Source organism: Herpailurus yagouaroundi, unplaced genomic scaffold, assembly GCF_014898765.1.
Source record: "Herpailurus yagouaroundi ecotype Mexico unplaced genomic scaffold, PumYag 142, whole genome shotgun sequence".
In the NCBI taxonomy this organism is placed as follows: Eukaryota; Metazoa; Chordata; class Mammalia; order Carnivora; family Felidae; genus Herpailurus; species Herpailurus yagouaroundi.
In genome coordinates this window covers 50,713,279-50,731,801 of record NW_024412397.1, presented here as the reverse complement: position 1 = coordinate 50,731,801, position 18,523 = coordinate 50,713,279, and the positions used below count along the sequence as shown (strand labels likewise).

Genomic DNA, 18,523 nt, shown 5'->3' with positions numbered 1-18,523 from the left:
TCAGGCAGCATCCCTGTATCTACAGCGTCCCTGTCATTAGTTTGTTGCTGGGAGATGTTAATATAACCCTTCCTTTGTTAGAAAAGAGATCTGTAGCCCTTCCCAGAATCCTCTTGTTAACTGTCTTTTTAACCCAAGTTGGAAGTTGTCTGATGAATGAATGGTGAGCCATTTTTATGAGCTACACATACTGTTGACATTGTGTCACACGTTGCTTTTTAATTTCTAAATGTGTTTTTAATTTGCAAAGCATGCCTGTGCCTAGCAGTAGAATTGAGTCAGCATTTCTGAGTCCAGATATTGCTTTATGCAAGCAGGACAGGTCAGGCTTACGAATGCTCTGTCATAAGCCTTAGCTTTACTGAAACACACACGTGAATAAATTTCACTTCAAATATGGTTGAATAAAAGAAGATACTTGAGAAAGGCTCTTTTTCCCAAGAACTTCTCTTGCCTCTTGGCAAGTGAATTGCCCCAATATAAAGGCGTTGGGAGGGAAAAGTGAGCCTCAGAGTGAAAAGGCAATCCACAAATAATCACTCTTTTCTGCCTTTGATTTGTGTCAGATTTTGTGTGTGTGTGTGTGTGTGTGTGTGTGCGTGTGACAATTGTTTTGTTTTGTTTTGTTTTGTTTTTTTCACTTAGAAGAGGTTTATGGTCCAGTGTCTGTCAAGTCAGCCCCTGTCTTAAGGTTGTAGTTGTATTTCTCTCTGGAGTTCCTAGAGGTGATGTTATCTTTTGTTCACTCAGCAGTGTGGTGGTTCCTGAGAGCATCTGTCACTTTAGGCATTACAAGATGGATGGGTCTCCAGTGAACTGCTGGTTGAAGCAAATGGTGAAAATAAGAAAAGACAAGGGGTTTCGGGGTCTGCAGAAAGGACAGACAACAAGGAAACACTGTTAGAAATCAAGAGTAAGCTGAGCAATAGAGAAAGAGAGAGCAAAGATGGATCATATGTCATTTTATAAACATCTTGGAAATCAGAGGCTTTTGGTGGCTACTGTGATCTGAGGGGCACGACTGCATCATGGTAAACAATTCTGTGCTTTGGATTTGCAAAATGTATTTGGACAGTTAAAAAAAGTCTGGGGGAAAATGTTGGGAAATTGCAATGATATACATTGTTTTATGTGACAATTTTGCTGTTTGAGAATTAGTAGCCTTAAAATGTAAAGATTTAAAATTTTTTATTTAAGAAATTTGTTTTCTTTAAAAAGTTTCCTTATATTTTTGCTTTTCTTTCTTTGCTTTTTTTCTTGTAAGCATTTGAGCAACTGTAGATATTAAAATGTTGGAAAAGTAATAACCACATAACCAACATCTTTACTGTTAAGTTTTTTGACATTTTTGCGGGGGATTCTGAAAAATCTATGCTCATGACTTAGACTGGGGGCATATTTTAAGTAAACTTCCAGTTAATTTAATGGTCCTTTGATGAAAGAAAGAAGTATAATTGTTATTAATCTGTCAAAACAACATAGAAATTTTGTATTATACTTAGAAATTCAATTTGTTGGTGAAAGTCAAAATTTGTAAATTTGGACTGATGCAGAATCATTCCTGTGTAAAAGAAGGAACAGGAGAGAGCTTGGCCAGGGAGTAGGAAAGGGGAAGGGGAGCTGGGAGGATGTGGTTGAAAAAAATGATTTTGTCAAACTTTCTGGCATTAGTCTATGAAAAAGACCATAGGTTGAAAGGCAAAGAAATTAAGATGATTAGAAGCTTTAAGCTATACAAATGGTAGAGTCTCTTCCTTCTCTATGGGTGTAAATAATAGATGAAAGAGTAAGAGTGACAACAAAGGATCAGGTCGTTTAAGAGAATGTGTGCAGCCTGAATAGGGGTCTGTGGCCCAGGGCCAAAGGTCTTAGCTTTGAGTGTAATTAGAAGAAAATACAAAAATGTCATTACTAGCAGGTGAAGTGTGTAGCACGTGGCCAAAAATTAGCAATTTTAGACTCTGAAGCTATTGGAATTGGATTACTGACCTTTTTTAAAAATCATTAAGGTCCTTGTGGAGTCATATAGTTTCATTGGCAGTAATGCAGTTTGACCTTGTTGACCATATGGGGTAATCTTGGGTTTAGTTGTAGGCAGCAAGACTCCTGACTTACAAAAAGATGTCTATTTGTGGGTGGGTGGGTGGGAGATACATAAGTTTGAAAATCTGCGTCTTGCCCTTTTTTTTTAATTTTTTATATTTTTTTTGCGTCTTGCTTTTTAAATTGTTCTTTTGCCTGAAGACATTCTTCTGACAGTAGGAGAGGTAAGATAAAGATTTTTATTTCAAAATCTAAAATGGTTTTCTCTTTCCTCTCTCTCACGTTGGAATAAAAGGAAAATAAAATGAAAACTGTCTTTAGAAAGCATAAGTTAATATTACTTTTAATATTTTAGTGCTATAAATATGCATATTGAAATTAGTATATTCTTAGGAAAGTCCCCTTTTGTTTTCCTTTAGACACAATAACACAGGAATAGAAATATTTCTAAGTTACATATTAAAATCATTGACAAATAGTTTTTATTTCACTTGATATTTTATAACTGTATTTCCTGTTTTTCACCCAATAGTTTATTTTGAACATAATCTACTTAAAGGAGAGAATAATATGTACCCTATAATTTTCAACCAGTTATATGTAATTATAATTATTTAGTTTAGTTACTTCTAGAAATACACTACTCAAAAGGGTAGAAAACAGTAGCTCTTTTTCTTCTTGCAGTCTCTCTTTCTCAGAGATTATTAAAGCATTAGTTTCAAAAAGTAGAAAAATTATTTTAAGCAATCTGAGTTATGTCTTCAATTTTTGATAGTTCTTTGAGGAGATAATTTTTGGCCGAGAATCAGAGATTATGAAATTCAAACTCCCTAGAATAAGAAAACTGCCTTTCATTATTTTCGTTCCTAAAATAAAAATAGTCTGTGGGGCTTTTAGCATGTGGTAACACTTGTCGAAAATGCAGACTTGACAGATTTATTCAATTTAGTAGGATGAAGAGGGGGAAATATTAAGAACAAGAGAAATTATTTTTGAGTGTATGTAATTAAGAATGATTATTTGGGAATATTTAAGATGGAGGAATATCTGTATTTGCCAGTTATGAGGTATATGGAGTTACATGAGACTTTGATAATTCATTTCTAATTGTAATTTTTGTAGAATTGTAAATATTTAAATAATTTTCTTCTGGAATGTAATGAATTTGGAAATTAATTCATATCTTTACATATATTTTTATTTTTTTTATGTTTTTGCAGGTGCAAAAAAGCTTTAAACAAGTAAAATCTAGACAACAGGCTCCCTGAAGTATTGACAACCCAACTTAATCATGACTGTGATTCAAAAATGTTAATAAATAAACCAAGGTATTGTACAATTATAGTATCCCCCCAAATTTTTCAAGATCAAATTTGTTTTAGGAAGTTATATTTAGAATTTAAATAAAGTTACTGTATTTGGTTCTTCAACTGATTAAGGAGATATTTTCTATGAGCTCTTCTTCCATTTCCTCCCCTCTGCTTTCCTCTCCCCTCCCCCATCTTCTCCACACACACAAAAAAAGGGGGCAAAAAACCTTATTCAGCAATAAGCTTTTGCTTACTCAGTATTGCTGGATAATTATTTTTTTCTGACAACAGCCTTTGTGTTGTATTTCCTGTATACCTAAATTAATATAAGCATTCAGTTTTTGATTCCTCTTTGCTGTGGTTTTTATTTTTTTAAGTTGTCTAATAAGAGAGACATCTAGATTATTGGCATCTGCAGAAAAACCCAAACGGTATATAGTGACCGTATAAAAATTATCATATAACACTATCCTGAGACATATGTTTTAAAAGGTTTTTTTCCCCTATTTTTAGGAGGCTTTTAATTTAGAAAAGGAAAAGGCAATACTGTTTTTTTTCTCCCTACATCAAAGAAAATTAAAAGTTGGCTTGGAATTAAGGATTTAGGGATGCTGTTTAAGGAACTCTTATCTATCAGGGCATAGCCCAAGACTGTCTTTCCTTTCGTACGTCACAATGTGTTTGAGTAGCCTGGCATTTCCAAGAAAGGGCAAAGATCTTTTCCTCGTGCTGAATCCTTTTGAGGCCAAAAAGAACAAGAGGGTCATTGCCACTTCAGCGTGGTCCCTGTTTGTGCCTTCGTGACCATGCAGACCCTGGAACCTAGTGTTGGCTTAACATTTGGGCTTGGAACATCTGGAAAATGATCAGAGAAGGAGCAGAGGAGACAGAAGAGTGGAGAACGGTTGCGTTTTGTTACACCAGGTGCTAGGAGTTAGCAACATCCCCTGTTTGATATGGGAGGCAAATTCTGTGGGCCCGGAGTTAGGCTTCAACAATTGAAGAGGTCAAAGGACAGCTGAGTGGGGTCAGTGAGACACCACGGGGTGTATTTTGTTACTCAGTAAAAGGAGCAGCCTCCTAAAACCTTAAAGGATTCTCTTGAAAATCTGTGTTGTGAAAAGGTTTTATGAGTCTCATGGCAAAAACTCCTGATTTATCTAAGGAATGCTTGCTTTTGTCTAATGGTAGGATAATCCTTACCAAATGTTGGCAACTAGTGTAAGAGTCAATATAGGTCTGAAAGAACAGTGAGGGTTTGAAATGTACTTCACTTTCCAAAAGGTTTATCATTTTAATGTTTGTCTCTCAGTGAAGAATTTTGCACTGTTGAATTACCACCCTTTTCTTTCCTCGGAGCTGAAAGTGGGGGGGTGGGAGGGAGACGGGTAAGGTGGAGCCTACATTAATTTAAAAATGATTCTAACAAGATTTTGACTGATCTATAAACAGGATATTATATACCTTTAACAACACCAAGACGTGTGAACTCTAAAAAGTTTCCTTAGAATTTATTTTAATGTATAAAGAAAATAAATGACACATGAAATATGTTTCTAGATTACAGAAGATGTTTTAAAAATTTAGTTGTATTTCATAGAAGTGGGTATCAGTTGATGAATAATCATAAACCTGTGTTTCTCCCTGAATGTGTTTCTTGTCCATTTTAGTAGAAAGAAGAAAATCAATGTCAGAGTCAAGAATAGAGAATGGGAAAAGAAATATAGTAAAGGATTTTTCTCTTAGAAGGGAAATGGGAAAGTGGGGGCTGGGGGGCGGAATCTGCATGTTGTGAGAGCTCTCCTTACCAGAGCCCAGGACCTCAAGATACCATTTCCATGATTATGGGTACCTTTGAAAGGTCTTGGCCACCTGGCAGGTAGTAAAAGGGGACTGTTAGAGGAATTTGGCAGTATTTGGATGTTCCAGTTGATATGCTATATACATGTACAAACACATAGAGAGTATATGTTACTATATATATAGTAAGAGAAAGATTAAATGATGAGTACTGTGTTAACAGGCTTTGTTAAGCATTTTCTTACTAATTTGTTAGTTTACAATATTTGTGATTTTTTTTCAATTTCTTTTAACAATTACTCGTTTTGGAGCAACATATACATAAATGTAAGGCTTAGTGTGCTTAGTGTCTATTTTCTCAAGGTTAAAGTGCCTTTCAACAACTAATTTAGAAACCTAAGTGTAGTGACTGATAATTGCCTAGAGAAAACCCACAGCTGTTTAAGTAGCATTGAAATTGTGGCAAAACTGACAAATACAATTAGCAATGTTAATAAGATAAGAAGGTGGAAAGATGGGCAGATGACAGAGTGGAAAGATGAAGGTAGCAGGAGTTAACAAATCCATATAAGAACACAATGTTCATAGTTGCTTTGAATTTCCAGCACTGTCTCTTCTAAGCTAAGTCTTTTTACTACTCTATGAATTAGCAGCAGAATGGGTGTTTTGCAAATTAAATTCAGATATATTTGTTCAGTCCCTAAGTCACATCTAATTGTGAAAGAACATAGCTGTTTGGTGGTCATATCTAAAAACAATCAAATTTTGCTGATTCTAAAGAGGCCCAATTTTTGTGTGGTGCTTTTTAGAAGTCAATTTTAAATGTACTTCTGTTGTACTGTAATTACCATGAGTGGGATTACCCTACTTTGCACCCTTATAATTCTTATTGGCCATCTCAATACATTACAAAAGAGACCAAAGCAAGCCCTGTTTCTGGATCCAGGGACCCAGTATTAAAACAAAACAAAAACCTGCAGAAGTCTTCAATGTAGTATTACTGATTATATTTATCTGGTTAATGTTTATAGCCCACTTTGTAGACAACTTCTTGGGAAAAATAAGTGGCGATTGGAAATAAGAGAAATTAGGTGAATGTTATATGAAGATTTAGTCATCTGTACTGTTCCCATTATACTTTTTAACACATCCAGTGAAATTTGGAAAATTATTGTGGTATCTTTTGAAATTCTACTTTGCATTTGAGAAATTGGGTTTTGCCTCTGGTGTTTTACGTAGATTTGAATAATTGGTGTGATAAATCCACACAAGTTTGTTCTCTGAAACCGTAGAGACTGAACTCTCTGAGTGTGGCAGCCTTGATGGATGCGGTAAACCACACTTTGGAAGCATTTCTCGTTATTTAATGTTTTCTGTTCTGGATTATTGACTCTTCTCCCTGTTGAAAAATTGGTCTCTGGTGACATGGTAGAGGTCACACATTGCCTATTATTGTTTTGCTTCTTTGATCTTACACAGGGATTGCCTCTGGTAATTATACTAGTTCCAGAGAGTCTCCATGAGATGTGTTTATTTTACAGAAGAATTTCTGGTATTTCAAGGAAGAAAGTAAAGATTTCTAGTAGTAACATGTGACTCTTTGTTACAAAGAAAAAAAATAGCATCATACTTTATCTTTTAATTATGACACTTTTTAATAATTGTGAAATTAGTTGGCATATTACAGTAATTATTTCCATAACAATTTAAGACATATTTCATATCCATAAGTATATTGGTAAAATGGTTAATTTTAGAATAAAGTTACTAGGGCTGGGTTTTTATTTCAGTACCTAAAATACTTTTGGCTTCAGAAACTGTCAAAAGAGATTGATCTAGATTTAAATGTACAGAACTGTTTAAAATGGTTGGAAATTTCATCTTTTAATCTATTTGCATTTTCCAAAGTTTTCAGCAAAGAGGATGAATAAAAATGAAATAAAACACTTTTGTTTTGAATGCATGATTAGCTTTGTGCTTTTTTGAAATGTGATTGGGAGGCAATAATATCTCTTTAAACTCATTTAATGTATAATTAGATTAGACACACAAAAAGCTCAATGTATTCTTTGTTTGTTTGTTTGTTTACTCATTCTAATTTTAAACAAAATATTTCCCCTAAGAACTCACAGTCTAATGGGGGAGTCAGACAGACACTAGACCCAACTAATTATAATCAAGAGCAACAAATGTCAATTTCAAAGACTAAATGAAATGCAAAAACAGACAAAAGAGAAATGTGAATATATGCTTGCTTTTAGTTTTGGATTATATATAGATTGTGAGAGCTTGCAAGAACCATGTTTGATTTCCTTGTCATTATCACTATCATCAGCAAATATTTTTAATAGAGAAAAGGTATGTGAACAGTAATGCTATATAACAAGTAATGTTCTTTTTATTTTCATGTTTCAAGTTTTTATTTAAATTCTAGTTAATTAGGGGTGCCTGGATGGCTCAGTCGGTTGAGCAGCCAACTTCAGCTCAAGCCATGATCTCACGGTTCATGAGTTGGAGCCCCGCGTTGGGCTCTGTGCTGACAGCTCAGAGTCTGGAGCCAGCTTCAGATTCTGTGTCTCCCTCTCTCTCTCTCTGCCCCTCCCTCCTTTCTCTCACACTCTCTCTCTCAAAATAATAAACAAAAAAATTAAATTCTAGTTAATATATAGTGTAATATCGGTTTCAGGAGTAGAATTTAGTGATTCATCACTATGAGTAATTTTCTTTTATTTTTTAATATTTATTTATTTATTTATTCTGAGAGAGAGAGAGAGAGAGAGCGAGCGCAACATGCAAGCAGGGAAGGCGCAGAGAGAGAGGGAGAAAAAATATCCCAAGCAGGCTCTACGCTGTCAGTACAGACCCCTACATGGAGCTCGAACCTGCAAACAGGGAGATCATGGCCTGAGCTAAAGTCGAATGCTCAATCAATTGAGCCACCGAGGTGCCCCTACCAGTAGTTTTCTTATACAAAGTCAAAGAATCTGAGAACTGTGAGGGACAGTAATAATTTATATATGTGACTGTAAAATTTCTTAACAAATGACCAAGTAACTTGTCCAATATCATAGAGGTAGTGGGAGTGGGATTTGAATTAAGGTCATCTGACTCTACAGCCTATGTGCTTACCCACTTCACTTGTAGGATTTCTATAAATGTTGCCTGGCTGCGTGGATAACTGTTAAAGTTTGGAGAGGGGGTGACAACATCTATAAAGTAAAAAGGTAACAAAACTGACAAGTTACATGAAGTTGTCCTTTTAGTACTATGTCTGGCACGCAGTCAATAAATTGGGCCTTAAAAGCAAAAACCTCAAACTAAAACCAACTATACACACACACCACAAACAGAATGTATCATTTTTACGCTCACCTTTTTTCTATGTCCAATAGCATGTTTTAGTGGGGAAAAAAACACGGGGTTTTTAGTCTAAATTTGAATCCTAGGTCTATCATTTATAAACTAGATAAGCTTAGGTTGTTGCAAAAAATAAATTGTTCTGTCCACCTGTCCCTTGTTCTGAGTTTGCTTGTTTCCATGTGGTTTCTTGTTCCTTCATCCAATAAATGCAAGTTAGCTATAGAGGTTTGACTATATTCACTACACCCATTGGCAGAAGTACTTTCTACAGTGTTTGTGCTTCCTTTTCTCTCTTATGGGGAGGCTGATGGCATCTCATGGCTTGACTATTAGTGATACTAAACTTGAGCAGTGAGCTCAGGAGATGTCAGCCTGACCCCTCTATTATAGAGTTCCCCCATTATCATTGAGTAAATGAATTTTGCATCAAGGGTTGCAAATTGGTAATTTTATAATTCTGTCATTCTTTCCACATTTATTAGCTGAAATTTTTCATTAAAAATATTAAAACTCTCATAACCAGGACAATTTGGTTACTCTGAAGTACAGAAAGAGCAAAATAAATATTTCCTTCTTTCCTTTTCCTTTTTGCAGGATTCACTTAGATGATTTATTTGGGTTGTATTGTTGTTATTTTTCCCCAAGCAGAGCTCTCTTCTTCACCTTGAGTAGCAAAAATTAATTTGTGAGTTTTCATATTTTAAATATGCTTCACTCCATTGAATTAGTTCTCTTTTATGTTCAATTTCTCTAGTCTTTGGTCTATGGGGACATTTCATATTGACTCATGTCTTTTGACATGATCCATCACCCCTCAGTAGCTTCTTTGCTCTTTGTTCAAGGCTCCTCTTGTGTATTTCCTGCATCAGATCTGGAATTGGCTATAACTTCAAGGAGCTTTGATGCTTTTCAGTGGGGAATGGTAGTAGAAAACCACAATCAGGGTACTAGGAAGTGCTTATTGTTACTGAATTGTCATTGCTTCTCAGACTTCAGCAGACAATTCTTGGAAATACAAATCTAAAATATTTTTTAAATAAATTATTAGTTTAAAAAATATATATACCCATCTATCTTTTGCATAGACTATCTTGCTGTTAAAATTAGATTAACCCTGAAGTAGTATCTTAGATTTTCTTTTAGCATGTACATGATTTTTTTAAAATCAGTGTTTTTCTTGTTCTTTCTTGTCATTAACTGTAATGATCCTTTTCCCCCATACATTTTATTTTTTTAATGTTTATTTATTTATTTTGAGAGAGAGGGAGATAGCAAGGAGGGGAGGGGCAGAGAGAGAGAGAGAGACAGAGAGAGAGAGAGAGAGAGAGAGAGAGAGAGAGAGAGAGAGAATCCCAAGCAGTCTCTGATGTGGGGTTCAATCCCACGATCTGTGAGATCATGACCTGAGCCAAGATCAAGAGTCCGATGCTTACCTGACCTAGCCACCCAGGTGCCCCTCCCCCCATACATTTTAAAGTTAATGTTTATCTTCTCCACATAATTGGTATTAAAAGTCAGCTTTTATAAACAGCCAAGTGTAGTACCTTGAAAATATTTATTCGTGGTCAAAAGAGGAATTTGTTGAGGGAGATGGTTGGGCCAATACCAGTATATCAAAACTGGGGGGAAATAGTTTGGAGTAATTATGATAGAAAGTAGTAGTGGAAACTCCAAATCTTGATGAGAGGTTCTCAGTCTAAGTGCTGGAATGATCTGGATTTTCCCTGGAATCTTGAAGCACCAGGAAAAGGTGAAGAGTGTTCACTTTGCAAACCCAGCTATTAAGTAATAAGCCTGTTTTAAACTGCTTTTAAACTTCAAGGATAGTCACAGAGTTGGGATTAGCTCACGTGCTATATGATATTTTCCTTTTCCTTTATTATATTATGCTATAATACTGTTCATTACTTTAAAAATTAGAAGACATTAATAAAACAAAAAAGATAGGTTTTTTTGTTTGTTTGTTGTTGTTTTTTTGTTTGTTTGTTTTAAGTAGGCTCTGCCTAACGAGGGGCTCAAACTCAGGACCCTGAGATCAAGAGTCACATGCTCTACTGATTGAACCAGGCAGGTGCCCCCCAAAAAAGACAGTTTAAAAACCACACAGTATCAATAGATAAACATTACTAATAGATTATTGTGTGTACTTCCCAGGTTTTTGTGTTTTTATAAACACAAGAAAAGTTGTGTTTATAAAATTTCCAGTAAATTCATATCATATTATTAAGGTCAGATTTTTTTTTCTTCTACCTACCTGGATTAAGTGGTCTGCTTCAGATGGAAGAGAGTAATAGAAATTAAACTGTGTTACTTTTTCAAAAGTAATATATTGGACCATATCTCAAATCTAGTACTTTTTAAAAAACTGATTTGAGAAGAAAGTCAAGGAAGATAAACTCTCAGGTTCCTTCTTTCTTTTTATCATTTGAGTTTTAGGAAACTTTTTCTTGTCCTTAATAGAAGAAGAAACTTTTTTAGACAGGGGGAAATATTGGAGGGAAATAAGTTATATAAATATTCCTAATATTTTAGGGAGTTGATAAGAATGTTTTTGATTTCTAGACTTGCCACATAATGGATTAATGAAACATGACTGAGTCTTCCAAAATTGGAAGAAATGGGAAGAAAAAGGGTATGGACAAGAGAGTTCTCAAAATCAGGGGACATGCAACCCATGCATCAGATACTTTGGAGTCCAAGGGCGGGCCTATGCTTCCTTCCTTATATGTGTGTATTTATTCTTTGTTAAATAATTTACCCTTGGGGCGCCTGGGTGGCGCAGTCGGTTAAGCGTCCGACTTCAGCCAGGTCACTATCTCGCGGTCCATGAGTTCGAGCCCCGCACGCATCAGGCTCTGGGCTGATGGCTCAGAGCCTGGAGCCTGTTTCCGATTCTGTGTCTCCCTCTCTCTCTGCCCCTCCCCCGTTCATGCTCTGTCTCTCTCCCAAAAATAAAATAAAAACGTGGAAAAAAAAATAAAAAAAAAAATTTACCCTTTGTTTATCTTTCCCTTTCATCTAATACAGGGAGGTTTGGGTCTTTTTATTCAGGGGAGGGATAGTTTTATTTTGCTTTTAAATTTTTTTTTAATGTTTATTCATTTTTGAGAAACAGAGAGACAGAGTGTGAGTGGTGAAGGGGCAGAGAGAGAGGGAGACACAGAATCCGAAGCAGGCTTCAGGCTCTGAGCTATCAGCACAGAGCCCAACGTGGGGCTCGAACCCATGAACTGTGAGATCATGCCCTGAGCCAAAGCCAGACGCTTAACCAACTTAGCCACCTAGGTGCCCCGGTTTTATTTTGTTTTGACTTTTTAAAATTATTGCTCAGCTTTGTGCCTATTAGCCCATATCTTATGCTAAAACTCTTTTTTCAGCCTTGTCTTCTTGTCACTGTGACATATACAGACAAGGACAAATCAGCAAACAAAAAAATTCTTCCTTGGGTTGTTCTGTTTTGTGTTTTTGTGGGTGTTTTGTTTTGTTTTGTTTTGGCAATTTAGTAATACTTTATAGAATACCCATTTACCCAATTAGGTCATTATAGTAGGTGGTTAAACAGCTTAATGGTCTAAGTGATTAAGATAGCCTAAGAGAGCTGTTGTGTAGCCAAGCTGACTAGATCCTACTCCTGTCTTTGCCATCTCCTTTTATTTGTCCTTGGGCAAATTCCTTAACTTTCCTAGGCCTCAATTCTCTTAAAAGGAGGCAATAGAGTATTATCTGGCAATTAGTAAGTTCTCCATGTTACCAGTATTGTAATTGTCCAAAGTAGAATGTTTCCTTTCACTTTTCTTAACAATGACAACAAGGACCACCACCACCAGTAATATTAATGACAGCAACAACTATTATTATATCATCTGCCTGTTAGATGCCTACCATTGTGGTAGGCACTTCACACATAAAGTTAACATTTGAAAAATAAGACTATGTATTCTGAAGTCTTATCTGATGCTTTAATTGTAAGAAGTGTTTGGGAAGCAACTGAAAGGAACATTTTCGTCCTGTGTCTTCTGTACTTGATAACTTCTATAAAAGTAATTACTACATTAATAATACAGTAACTATTAACCATGAAACACAATTACCTAATATTACCACAATTACCTAATAAATCCAACTTCAGGTCAGATAATGTAGAACTACTTTTCAGAATGAGTTGTACAACATACAAGAAGAAAGCAAACTTGCAATTTCTACATATATATGTATCTTTTATATATCTGGCTGACATTAAGGACTACAGACGCTGAGATGCTAATAGATACTCTTGTGACACTACAGAAATCTCTAAGAAAGAGATGGTATACAATATGGGCTCTTTCTGCACCACTAATTAATTGCTCAAAATGCAAATGGGATCAAGTACAAACCACCACACCATTGTGGTTTGGTGCCTTTCTGCTCTAGCCTTTTCCCTTTTCTACAGAAAGATAAAAGGGCTGGCATAGAACAGGCAGCTTCATTCACTGGAGGTTTTAGGAATAGGGACTGGAGAAGTAAGGAAAAGAGTAGCCTGGGAAACTGGTACCTGCTAATGGCTCCATGGCCTTTCCCCAATTCTCCTTTTTCTATTGAAAATGGAAAGGAGAAGGAATACAATTTGAGGGAAACCGCTTCTTGATCTGCAATGTTTTTATTTCCCTTTTGTCAAATGTTTCATGGTTAATAGTTACTGTATTATTAATGTAGTAAGTACTTTTATAGAAGTTATCAAGTACAGAAGACACAGGACGAAAATGTTCCTTTCAGTTGCTTCCCAAACACTTCTTACAATTAAAGCATCAGATAAGACTTCAGAATACATAGTCTTATTTTTCAAATGTTAACTTTATGTGTGAAGTGCCTATCACAATTATTATACACTGACTTTTAGTGTATGTTATGCCATCTCAACCACTGGGGGCTCTTTGAGATTCAGAGGAAGGGAAGGCCAGTAGTCTAGGTAGATAATGCCAACAGTTTCAGTGACCCTAAATGTCTTTTTAATTTTTTTAATGTTTTTATTTATTTTTTTGAGAGAGAGAGACAGTGTGAGTGGGGAGGGACACAAAGAGAGGGAGACACAGAATCCAAAGCAGGCTCCAGGCTCTAAGCTGTCAACACAGAGCCCGACACGGGGCTCCAACTCACGAGCTGTGAGCTCATGACCTAAGCTGAAGTCAGACTCTCAACCAACTGAGCCATCAGGTGCCCCCAGTCACCCTAAATATTATAGCATATAATATTAAACATTTTTTTAATTGTTTATTTTTGAGAAAGAGAAAGAGCAAGCAGGGGAGGGGCAGAGAGAGAGAGAGAGGGACAGAGAAGTAGGCTCCAGGCTCTGAACTGTCCATACAGAGCCTGAGGCAGGGCTCGAACTCATAAACTGCAAGACCATGACCTTAGCCAAAGTCAGATACTTAACCGACTGAGCCACACAAGTGCCCCCAGTGACCCTATATCATATAGCATATGATATATTTTTTTATTTTTAAATGTTTGTTTATTTTGGGAGAGAGAAAGAGTGAGCAGGGGAGGGGCAGAGAGAATGAGGAACAGAGGATCCAAAACAGGCTCCATGCTGACAGCACTAAGCCCAATGTGGGGCTCCACCTCAGGAACTATAAGATCATGACCTGAGCCGAAATCAGACGTTCAACTGACTGAGCCACCCAGGTGCCCCTTATAGCATATGATATTAAGAATACATTACACTAAAAAGGCTTCCTTGAACTCTACCCTTCTTTTGATAGCATTGAACTGGAAATTGGGTAGCATTGAACTTGAACTGTAAAGGGAAGAACTCTGTACTCAGCACTAAAAAATCTGGGGTCAGTTTTATAATTCTTCATATTATCATTATTGTTTTTAAAATGTCCAGTTATGTTTTCATCTGGAATAATCAGTCTCTTCCTTTTACTCTTCCAACTGTTTCCTGGGTACTTCCCTTTGTCATCTTGAGTATTGCTAATGTTCTTATAGCATTATGTATATCCTCTATGATGGTGAAACATGATTATCCATTTTTATGCTGATTTAATATTTTTATTCAGCACAATATTTATTTGCCCTACATACACATATTTGTTATATTGCTCCTTAAACTATAAATCAAAGAGATTGAGATTATGTAATCCTCCATGTACAATTGGGCATTTCTTTATTAAACTAAAAAAATCTCTTAGAGAATATAGTTTTCAATGATAAAAGGAAGGTAATTTGTTCAGCAGGTAATAGTTAAAAAGAGGCAAGATTTCCAGGCACTTGGTGCTCTGGAGAAAGGTCCACCTTTGAAGTTATTCCATTGTTCTCTACGGTTAAGAAATCCCATGGTTGACTGTGCTGGTAGTTTTCTCCCTTCAGCAAAAAAGAAAAAAAAAAGGTGAAATGGCTAGTGAATTTTGACTTAGATGCATTAAATGGTAACACAACATATTTCTCCTGCAAACTCACCCTATTTTGATCATGTGTGGTCTTGAGCTTTAGAAAATTTAAATGTTGGGGCGCCTGGGTGGCGCAGTCGGTTAAGCGTCCGACTTCAGCCAGGTCACGATCTCACGGTCCGTGAGTTCAAGCCCCGCGTCGGGCTCTGGGCTGATGGCTCAGAGCCTGGAGCCTGTTTCACATTCTGTGTCTCCCTCTCTCTCTGCCCCTCCCCCATTCATGCTCTGTCTCTCTCTGTCCCAAAAATAAATAAAACGTTGAAAAAAAAATTAAAAAAAAAAAAAGAAAATTTAAATGTTTATAGTTGTCCTAATGGAGAGTCTTAGAAGGTTGGACAAAAACTTGGTGTTTCAGGAAAACTTTATTTGACAGAGTTTGTTGATTTTGCTTCTACTTATAACTTTTAATTGAGTATCATACATATACTTTTGGGTATGTACTTTTTGAAAGAAAGTAACCTAATAATTGAAGAAATCTAGTTTATTTTTTCTAGTTTTACTGAGATAAAAGTGACATATAACATTGTATAAGTTTTAGGTGTACAATATGATGATTTGATATAGGTATATCTTGCAAAGTGATTACTACATATAAGTTTAGTTGATATCTATCACCTCATATAGTTATAAAATTTCTTTTACTTGTAAAGAGGAATTTACTAATTTAAATCCATGGTATTTAGTTTCTTATTACCTATTTTGAGAAAGATTGCTAAAATATAATTCCAGCTTTTCCTCCAAATCATAAGAATCTCCAACAAAGCTTTACTAAACGCAGCCACTCTGATGGAAATCTCTGAATACTACTCATTGCTACCCAGAATCATGTAAACAGCCTTCTTTGCTATATAGAGGCAGCTCAGCAGCTCATAGCCACCAAAATCCTTTGAAGCTCATGAATATAACTCTGGGAAGCCTGATAGTAAGGTTGTATGCATTACCCCTTCCCTGCTTAGGAGTGACTGGATCTTGGCTTCCTTTTCCTGCTGAGCCCAGATGCATGCTTAGGGTCCTTCTCAACAGTCCTCTAGGGACTCCCTTCAGAGAGTCCATCACAGTTGGCTTTCCAGGTGAAATTTAGTATCTGTCCCTCTCTTTGATGGGATAAGTGGGGCTATGATATTTTCAAACTGCCTTTCTTGAAATGAGATTTATCCAAATTGAGCCTATATTGTAGGAGTATAGGATTTATCCTCACACAGCTAGATATTGAGTTCTGGTTCTGACCTTTACCAGCTGGGTGATAGGGGGCAAGTCACTTGGCTTCTCCAAGCCCCAATTGTTTCATTGATGAAGTGAGACAAGTCCTACCTACTTCTGAATACTAAGGATTAAATAAAATATATTTTTGAAGTTTATTTATTTATTTTGAGAGAGAGAGAGAGTACATGTGAGAGCACAAGCTGGGGAAGGGCAGAGAGGGAGAGGGTTAGAGAGAGAATTCTAGGCATGCTCCACACTGCCAGCATGGAGCCCGATGCAGGGCTTAAACCCAAGAACCACGGATCATGACCTGAGCTGAAACCAAGAGTCGGGAGTCTTAATCAACTGAGCCACCCAGGTGCCCTAAATAAAATAATTTTTATAAAATATTTAGGGTACTGTCTAGCTCCACAGCTCTCACATTTTTGATCCCAGAATCAAAATTGAGTTTTGTTTATGTAGACAATATTTATTAGAAACTAAGAGTAAGAAATGTTTAAAATATATATTAACTTTAAAAGTTAAAATTATAACCCATTATATGTCAACATATATAACATTTTGGGGAAAATAACTATATTTTCCAAAAAAAAGTTAGTGAGAAAAGTGATCTATCTGCTTCTAATTAAACCTGTTGCAATATTACACATCATGCAGCCTCTGTAAAATCCTACTGTACACGTATGAGAGTAAAAAAGGCAAATACTATCTTAGTAATAAGTTTGAAAAGAGTTTTGATCTCATAGACCCCAGAAAGGGTCTTGGTGACCTCAGAACATACTTTGAGAATTGTTGGTATAGCCAGTAGTTAGCACCCAAAGAATTGTAGTTATTATTGATATTCATGGAGATTTTTGTAACTAGCAAGAACTATACAAATATCAGTTATGAGAAGTAAAGGCCATGGCTTTCGAACTTCTTACTCTATACATTCCTAGAGGGTCTCAAATAAGATAGTGATTCAGATTAAGGAAAAAAAAAACTGTGTTTTTTTTAAATAAATACTAATTATGCATAAATGACTTCTTTGGGTTTAAAAGGCTAAAATCTTGCTTTCAGGAATTTGTCAAATATAGTATCACAAAGCTTTCTTTCTTTCTTTCTTCTTTTTTTTCCCCCCCAAGAGAAGAATTTCCCCCTATTCTGCCAGGGTAAGAAGATCTTAATAGAAATAAACTGATCTTAACATCTTAAAAAAAAAAAAAAAAAAAAAAAAAATCTTAAAAAAAAAAAAAAAAAAAAAGAAGATCTTAATAGAGAGAGCAGTAACTAGATATTTACTCTGAAAGCACTGATAGAGTTGGAATGGGATCATGGTAGCCCACTAGTTTTAAGGAGGAGTGGCCCCATTGTCATCATGTTAGGCTTCATGATTGACAGGTCAATCTTGATTTACTGGTCAGAGAACCTTGACTTAAAGCATTTATTACTGTTTGATTCTCAGATAGAAGATCCTCTAAAGGGCCTTTTTGAAATGGATTTGGATTATGAAAACAAAAAGCAAAAGTTATGTAACAGAGAATTTAAAACAGGTTGTCTTAGGAAATATAGGTAGGGTTCATATATCAATCTTAACAAGATATATGGGTATAGTTTATATCAGCTCTACGTGTACTTTGCAGTCATAGAGTCCTCTAATTATATAAATTTTCTCCTTTCTTCCTCTTTTTCTTTGGGGGGGGTGGTGTAGACCATGGGGAATTCATATGCTGGGCAACTGAAATCTGCTCAATTTGAGGAAGCTCTCCACAACTCCATAGAAGCCTCTCTCAGATGTAGTAGTGTGGTTCCACGGCCAATTTTTTCCCAGCTGTACCTGGACCCTGACCAGCATCCTTTCTCATCTGCAGGTAAGTTTCTCAATCCCACACATTTCTAGATTTCTTTTAAAAGAAGTGGAAATTCCAAATCTGGGGACCTCTGAAATAAATTGATATAATATTAGACATTGCTAGTCTTCCTGTCCTCTGATATCTTTCAGAAGTATGAATTTTTCTTTTGGTTATTTTTTCTATAAGCATCTTTTTATTAAATTAGTTGTAATTTATTTGCTCACCCAGATGTAAAACCCAAGGTGGAGGATCTGGATAAAGATTTGGTGCACCGCTACACTCAAAATGGAAGCCTGGATTTTTCTAACAATCTAACAGTTAATGAAATGGAAGATGACGAAGATGATGAAGAAATGTCTGATTCAAATAGCCCACCAATTCCCTATTCACAAAAACCTGCCCCAGAAGGGTCTTGCACTACAGATGGTGGGTTTCTTTTCTTTCTTTCTTTCTTTCTTTCTTTCTTTCTTTCTTTCTTTCTTTCTTTCTTTCCTTCCTTCCTTCCTTCCTCCTTCCTTCCTTCCTTCCTTCCTTCCTTCCTTCT

The 18,523-nt window shown here is 35.9% G+C and overlaps 1 protein-coding gene across 6 annotated transcripts in view; it reads left to right on the top strand.

Moving 5' to 3' along the window:
- The window catches only part of GREB1L (GREB1 like retinoic acid receptor coactivator), a 283,415-nt gene that overhangs the window by 120,976 nt on the left and 143,916 nt on the right, over positions 1 to 18,523 (top strand). For all 6 annotated transcript variants that reach the window (XM_040479257.1, XM_040479256.1, XM_040479255.1 and 3 more), the window contains 3 exons: positions 3,264 to 3,371; positions 17,838 to 17,997; positions 18,208 to 18,405. In XM_040479257.1, the coding sequence (XP_040335191.1) occupies positions 17,841 to 17,997; positions 18,208 to 18,405 (355 nt within the window). In that variant the 5' untranslated portion in view covers positions 3,264 to 3,371; positions 17,838 to 17,840. The remainder of the gene's footprint in view (positions 1 to 3,263; positions 3,372 to 17,837; positions 17,998 to 18,207; positions 18,406 to 18,523) is intronic.